The sequence below is a fragment of the Ricinus communis genome, chromosome 5 (genome assembly GCF_019578655.1).
Source record: "Ricinus communis isolate WT05 ecotype wild-type chromosome 5, ASM1957865v1, whole genome shotgun sequence".
In the NCBI taxonomy this organism is placed as follows: domain Eukaryota; kingdom Viridiplantae; phylum Streptophyta; class Magnoliopsida; order Malpighiales; family Euphorbiaceae; genus Ricinus; species Ricinus communis.
The window spans coordinates 12,969,469-12,977,471 of NC_063260.1; the positions used below are offsets into that span (position 1 = coordinate 12,969,469).

Sequence of the window (8,003 nt, forward strand, 5' to 3'; positions counted from 1 at the left end):
TGAAGTGAGAAATAGGAAAACAATGGTAAAATGGACGAAAGCTCAGTCAATAAAGATTCGAACTGGTTTTGTGTGAAAGAACTCATAGAAAATGAATGACTGTGATGAATGCAAAGAAAATAAACTCAAGAAAAAAATATGATTGTAATCCAAACCTCTATTAATAGAATCAGAATTTAGTGATTAATATTCATTTGTAATATGTCATCCTTTGTAATTATTAAAGACAAACATTAATATGTAATTTATTTATTTTTAGTTTTGTTGTATTTGATTTTACGTTTTTGGATAAAGTTAATTATAAATGGTTTAAGTTGAAAAAATATAGTTGTTATTAAATAAAAATTGAAAAATTTCTGCCTTATTATTGTCTTGAGGAGAATCTTTCGTATGATTGTTGGACCTATTTGCGTACGGTGTTATATCCCATCACCTGGTATGTAGAAGACAAAGATTATGCCTGATCGAACAAGACTGCCCAACAAGTTCAATGTCTTAAAGATCAAAGAATCTAAAGTTTGTCTGCGACATGGTTAGCTACGGATATTATCTCTTTCGTCATTGACTTTGTAATTATTTGCTATGTATTCTTTAATTGCTTTCAAATTTTGATATGATTACTGCAGGAAAAACTGGAAAATGGATTTATTAAAAGTGATTGGATAATGAGAATAACATTCAATGCTATGCTTTGAACTTGGAGCTCTCAGGTTAGTAAATTACCTGCACAAATCAACAAAATCTGTCATTTCCTAGAAAATAAAGAACTTGTCGTTTGTAGCGGTTTTTTCTTTGAAGATGTTGTTCCTTTAGTGCCTTAAATTTCACAGCCAATTCATCGTAGTCTGGGAGCTTTGGATGCACATGGCTACAAGATGATGTTGCACTTCCTTCTGACCGTTGATCTTGATGAACTATGATACTTGAACTAGCTGCATTTGCAACTTTGTCTGCCTCTCTACAAGATTCAGGACAATCTGATACTTGTTTTGTCCTTAACGGATGGATGCAAGAATTGAACAAAAATATTCTTTTGTCCTCACTGTACTGGTCTTGTAGTACACTAAACTCTAACTCTTTTACTTCTTCTAGATAGACATTTTTCGTTCTCCCAGGATCTTCCGTTTCTTCAGAAGAGGCTGTGGAAAGCTTGCTTGAGCCACAACTTTCTAAACTACTACTTGGGCTGGATGTTTTTCTAGGCATTACTGTTGGTTTTTTCTTGCATTGTGCTTGAATATGTTTTGCAGGTACTGAGACAAAAGACAATACACTCTGGCTATGCTTGTTGTAGCTGACACAAGCCTCTTCTTTGAAAATGAACCCTTCCAAGTGACGATCATTAATTTTTCCACACTGCGAGGAGATAGTGCACACGATTAATTTCAGATTAAATTCCATGGTTCATTGAAGGACAAGGTTTCAACTCGAGCAAGCAGATGAGGTTGAGAAAGTGGGGATCAGAGTTTAGACAAACCTGCAAGAGATGTACTTTGCTTGTGCTGTCGCATCCAAGCTGCCCTGGCATGAAAACGTACTCCTTGGCTCCTTGAATGATCAATTTTAATTTTACATCATCAGGAACGGACTCTATATAGAGTTTCTTTCTTATCTGAGTATAGGACAAAAATCAGAGGGAAGTGTATGGTGTCAGGAATAAAAACACGAAAAAAAAGGCTTCAAAGATTATAGTAGAATTGCCCCAACCTCAGGATTAACAAAGTTTCCAGAATGCAATTCAGCAGAGGCCTTTGTGAATTTGTTCCCGAAGCGCTCGCCAAATAGCTTTCTGATCACTGGTAGCTCAGGCAGATCCCCACACCACGCAGTAGCAAATATTAATGTTGAAATTGCTTCAATAATATCTTCAGGACAGTCCCTGGAAGCAAAAGATAGCATGGTTGTGATTATCTTCCAAGTTGATTTATTAAAAAGACTATAGTCACTAGCTGTACAACTGATTTCATACTTGTATCTGCGTATATAACGGAATCGGATGATGATAAATTCACAGTAATTGCCCAACAAATCATATGCATCCAATAAGCTCTGGTCCCTGAACAGTTGCTCAGCCTGATAAATTTAACTGAAGTCAGCTTTGCATAATTAGGATCACCTCCAGCAAGATCAATTATAAAAAGAATGAATCGCATCAGCCGGAATAGTGAAAACAGGTTTAATTCAAAATTTCATTTTGCATTTTGTATGAGATTGCTATGGTAATGACCAAAATCAATCATAGAGCGTGCAAATCCAATCTTAGTGCCGCTAAGAATTACATTAAAATAAGAAAATAGGACAGGAGATTAGGATATTGAAAATTAGTAATGTACCAGGGAAAATGCTCGTTCATATTGACCATTATTAAGAAGCTGAGCAATGTCCTCACGTAATTGCCTCACAATTACGTACCTCTTGCTCTTCAGTAGTTTAAGACGACAACGAAGAAGATTAACTAATTTCTTGCTGCAAATTGGACAAATCAATTTTCATTACTCAACACATTACAGGAAGTCTAAAATACTTAACAATAAATGGAAATTAATGAAGTTGTATAACCGACTGATTACCACTTGGAAGCTTTTCTCCACCCAAATAGAGGACCAAGACCAAGCATGTTCACTAAATAATGTTAAGGAATGGCAAGAAAGAATAAAGAAAAATTAATGAGAAGAGGAGAAGGGTTTTTATTTATTTAATTAACCATTGATTAATTAGCTTATAATTCCAAAAGCAGGTGTAAGTAATTATAGTGGTGGACTGTGGAGGGAAATGGGGACAGCAGTTTCCTCAGAGCAAACTGCCCCACCCACTTACAAGCGGTTAAAATTATATTTTATTCAACTTATTTTCGAAGAACCCTTTCTTTTTTCTTTTAGAATTTTTTTCTGGGAAAATAAAAGCTTAAAATTTGATTTGAAAATGTATTGCAGTATAATTAATTCAATCTGAATCTGTAAACTGAAGTGCTTAACATGGTACAAGTCATACATGTTTAAATTTGACTACTGACCTCTCAATAGATTTATTTCCCAACTCCATGTTAGATGGAACTAATGTATATTAAAAATGATTAGGAATTATTAATTTAATTCCTATTCTGATGAATACCCAAAAAAGAAAGAAGAAGAAGGAAAAAAGACACTTGTCATCAAGAGAAGCAATTTAAATTTCATGGGAATTAAACACTAGGTAGATCCCAGGTTTAAGGAGCTCCCGAATTAGGCAATAAAATTACATTTCAACCATTTGTTATTAGTACCTACAAACTTACAATTTAAGTAGACAGAAGAAATACGGCATGGATATGCTCATTTTTCTTCAATGAAGATGAGAAATTGAGACCTCAGCAGCTTTGCTTGTCCCGGTTTTCAAGTCATGCTTAGCAGCGGTAAACTGAAACTTAGTTTTTGCTACGTTTAATTTTAATTTAAATGATGTTTAACATAATTATTGAAGAGCAGCTATTTTTCAGTTTATTGTAGCCATGCTAATGATATCTGCTAATTCTTTAATTTGGAATATTTCATCAATTATTTTATTTATTACAATATATATAACAAATAAATTTACTAAAAAATTATTGACCGATTAATTAATTGAATTAATTAGATCATTTATCAATTAGATTTATTAGTAAATAATATTATGATTTGTTAAATATAAATCTATCTCTAAAAATTTTAAACAATCAACACTAATTAAAAATTAATAGTTATTTTATGTTGACGAGCTAAATATTAATATTTATATTTATACGTGTAAATATGTCAATAAAAATTGATATAAATAAATAGACTAAATATTTTTTTATTATTTTATTTTAATTATTATTTTTTAATTTCAACCAACACTAATCTAATTTGAATTTTTTTAAATAAAACTGACATCATAAAACTATTTCTTACGTCTTTCAAAAAAAAATTAAACAGCTAAAATAAAATAGAATATTATTTTACTATTTCTTATAAAATTAAAGTAATATATAATATCATATATAATATTTTACTTATAAATATAAATTATTTATCATATAAATAAAAAGTTTCAGTGTATATTTTATAATAATTTAATATATATAATTCACTAAACTAGTAATATAATGTTACATATTATCAGAAACAAAGTTTGAATTACCCACTGTCAACTATTAACAATAGATTAACTAGACAAAACTTTGAGCATTAGTTTAGATTGCTCCATTGACCAAAATTTTATAGCTTCAGCTGCGTTCTTAACTCCTTATTCTGCTTTGCTCTCATTTTTTATTTTCTAGACAACAGTGGTTTAGAACGAGTCTGCAAACACAAAGATAACGATGTTTAAATCTAATTAATACATTAGATACATCAGTCCATGTTGTCGTTATAATATTCTTGCTTAAGATTGGCCGCAATAAATGCTCGACATTTCCAGTTTCAAAAGCCAAGATTCAACCTAAAACATGGCACCAAGGTATCTAAATAAAATTTCGTTTCAAACATCTATTAATCTTTTAAATGTTTATAAATATATATACCAATTTATAACACAAACTAAATTTATAAATATATAAATTTTGGATTTATATGCCAAAAAGAATAAGATGAACAGTTTCAAAGAATATAAGTGAAGTTTGAAGTTTAAGTTATTTTAATTGTATATTAGTAGTTTTGATATATGGATAAAATTCTTTACCAAATATATATAATGATAACATATAATTTTTTATATTTTATGTAAACAAAATAATATATGGCAAATAAAACATCTTCCCAATCAAATAATTATATTAATCTTGAATGTAAATAATAATTATAATTTTAATAATTTATAAATGTAGTTAACATCTTAACTAAGAATATCAAAATAAATTAAAAAAACCCCAAAACTACGTGTCAAAGTTAGTTTCCCTTATTAGCGCCAAAGCTGAATACAAAAATTAAAAAGTCCGTGTATATGTAAAATTATAGTAATAAAATGATCTGTTGTAAAAAATAATAATAATAATAATAATAACAACACTAAAGCCTAACTCGAGTGGCAAAAATGTTTGCTTTTAGGAGTGATTCGAGCATCTTCTTTGCATATGTATATTCTTTTATTGTGTACTAATCTCTAATAAATAATAATAATAAAAAACAGACATAGTAGCAAGAATTTTATGCTTATTAATTGTAGGATAGTTAATATATATATATATATGCCCATGATGTTTTTTCTCACGTAAAACATAGAACTTTTGAAAAATTATATCTAAGCTTAGCTAAGTATATGGATTTGGTAAACTAATTCAATAAAGGAATTAAATAAAGTTATGGTGTAATATTACTGCCACACAACAAATCTCAAGTACAAAACCTGCAGTTAGCATAAACAATTAGTTGCAAATCTGCTACTAATCCCTAAGATTCAAATCTCAATTTTCCTTGGATACAAAAAGTAGTTACTATTTTTCTGCACGCAACGTAACCTTAATTTTCCAATTCTCTATTTCCCCATATGGGATCTGTCATTGCTATTGTATCAACTAATTGGAATAGTTGGCAATCTGTACATTTAACAAAGGAAAATTAGAATCAGTATGCTTGCATTGAATTAGGACGTATACTCGAGACTAGTATTCTAAAAAATCACTCTGGACCCTATAAAACCATAGGCAAGTTCATTTGATCTTTAGCCAAATACCAGTCCCATGTCTTCTTTCACTACCTCAATCACCATTTCCACCTCCTCATTCTGCCCCTTCCTCTCCAAAACATCCCAACTTTCCATACCCAAAAACCGAAACTGTAACTATGTTAATCCTCATCTAATTTCATGCAAAGCAACAGCAAATGACCATGATCAAAACCCTACTACTAGAAGAGATATTCTAATTGTTCTTGGAGGCCTGTATGTTGCAATCACTCTTGGTGACCCCTTGGCATTTGCTAAGCCAGTGTCAGCCCCCGACCTGACCAAATGCGGCAAAGCAGACCTGCCGTCCAGTGCCAAACCCACAAATTGTTGTCCTCCGCCCTCTACCAAAATCTTAGACTTCAAGCTCCCTTCTTCTAACTCCCCATTGCGCATTAGACCCGCAGCTCATGTAGTTGATGATGCTTACTTGGCCAAATATTCTAAAGCTATTGAGCTCATGAAAGCTCTTCCTGATGATGATCCACGTAGCTTTATGCAACAAGCAAATGTTCATTGTGCTTATTGTGATGGTGCTTATCATCAAGTAGGGCTTCCAGATTTAGACCTTCAAGTTCACAATTCCTGGCTTTTCTTTCCTTTCCACAGATATTTTCTTTACTTTCATGAAAAAATCTTGGGCAAACTGATTGATGATCCAACTTTTGCTTTGCCTTTCTGGAATTGGGATTCACCTGCTGGAATGCAATTGCCAGCTATTTATGTTGACCCTAAATCACCACTCTATGACCAGTTTCGTAACAAAAATCACCAGCCACCCACGCTGGTGGATCTTGATTATAATGGCAGCGAAAACCCAACGTCAAAGCAAGAACTACTGTCGAGCAATCTTACTATTATGTATAGACAAATGGTGTCTAATGGCAAGACGGCTAGGCTTTTTCATGGAAGTGCTTACCGTGCCGGTGATGAAGCTGATCCTGGAGCAGGTTCCATCGAGAATATCCCACATGGTCCAGTCCACGTCTGGTGTGGGGATAACACGCAGCCAAATCTTGAAGACATGGGCAATTTCTACTCAGCTGCTAGAGATCCAATCTTTTTCGCTCATCACTCGAATGTTGATCGGATGTGGACGATATGGAAAACGTTGGGAGGCAATAAGAGAACCGAGTTCACTGATCCTGATTGGCTTGATGCAGAATTTATATTCTATGATGAGAATGCTAATCCTGTTCGTGTTAAGGTTAGAGACTGTATTGATACTAAAAAACTAGGCTATATCTATCAAGATGTTGATATCCCTTAGCTCAAATCTAGGCCAAAATCACGAAGGTTAATCAAGAAAGTAGCAAATAAGGTCTTTCATCATGATGGTCAGGCAGCGCACGCAGCTGAAACGCTAAATTTGCCACCAATAACAGCATTCCCTTTAGTGTTGGATAAAGTGATAAGTACAGTGGCTAAAAGGCCAAAGAAATCAAGAAGCAAGAAAGAGAAAGAAGAGGAAGAGGAGGTGTTATTAATAGATGCGATAGAATTTGAAAGAAATGCACTTGTGAAATTTGATGTTTATGTTAATGATGAACACGATTCAACTAGTGCTCGACCAGATAATTCTGAGTTTGCAGGAAGTTTTGTGAATATTCCTCATAAGCATAAACATGGGAAGAAAATGAAGACATGTTTGAGACTAGGGCTTACTGATTTGTTGGAGGATATGGGTGCTGAAGATGATGATACTGTTGTAGTAACTTTGGTTCCTAGGTACGGTAAAGGCCTTGTTAAAATTGGTGGCATTATGATTGACTATATTCAAGATTAATTGTCACCGATAGACTTTTTTTTTTTCATAAATAATTTTCATGTTGATATGCTGCTCTTGTAGGCTTCTTATTCCTTTCTTGATACTGGCATCGTCTAATTGGATTATATACATATATACCATACTATTATTTTATATACATCACATATTTAATAATTAGATATTATTTTAATTATAAATAAAAATATAAGATAAATTTATAAAAAAGTTAATGATTGATATTTTATAATTATTTGTCGCACTTTTAAAAATAATAATAACTAAAAATATTCTTAAGTATTATTTTAAATAAAATTTTTAATACTTCAGATATTATTCATACAATTTATACAAGGTTTTTTCTAAAACAATATTTACTAATTATATACTTGATACCTAACTTAAATGACAAGGCCGATTGCTCTTAGGAGGTGAAGGTCTTGAATTCAATCCCTATATCCGCACTAGGTGAGATTTCACTTTTATAGCGAGTGTAAGTGGATGGTTACCTCTTGTGTAGCCCATAGTCTATTGGACCTCTTATAAATGAAAGAAAGAAATATTTATTAATTATATATAT

At 32.1% G+C, this 8,003-nt stretch overlaps 2 protein-coding genes across 2 annotated transcripts; one reads left to right on the forward strand and one right to left on the reverse strand.

Moving 5' to 3' along the window:
• Positions 1 to 666: 666 nt before the first annotated feature.
• Positions 667 to 2,689, reverse strand: LOC112534830. The gene is made up of 6 exons (XM_048374763.1): positions 2,571 to 2,689; positions 2,334 to 2,466; positions 1,970 to 2,073; positions 1,708 to 1,879; positions 1,478 to 1,612; positions 667 to 1,356 (listed from the first exon to the last, which is right to left on the reverse strand). The coding sequence occupies exons 1-6, from the start codon at positions 2,615 to 2,617 to the stop codon at positions 733 to 735; spliced, it is 1,215 nt and encodes a 404-aa protein (XP_048230720.1). The 5' UTR covers positions 2,618 to 2,689; the 3' UTR covers positions 667 to 732.
• A 2,985-nt stretch (positions 2,690 to 5,674) lies between these two features.
• LOC8278545 (polyphenol oxidase, chloroplastic) lies at positions 5,675 to 7,444 on the forward strand. Its single transcript, XM_002518970.2, is given in 1 exon segment — positions 5,675 to 7,444. A coding segment is annotated over 1 exon segment (1,770 nt).
• Positions 7,445 to 8,003: the final 559 nt, after the last annotated feature.

Bases quoted from the DNA above. Each gene is read 5' to 3' on its own strand.
- LOC112534830 (XM_048374763.1), bottom strand. From the start codon at position 2,617: ATGCTTGGTCTTGGTCCTCTATTTGGGTGGAGAAAAGCTTCCAAGTG. The intron at 2,074-2,333 runs GTACATTACTAA...TAAATTTATCAG, and splicing joins ATGAACGAGCATTTTCCCTG to GCTGAGCAACTGTTCAGGGA. The intron at 1,880-1,969 runs GTATGAAATCAG...TTTTGCTTCCAG, and splicing joins CGTTATATACGCAGATACAA to GGACTGTCCTGAAGATATTA.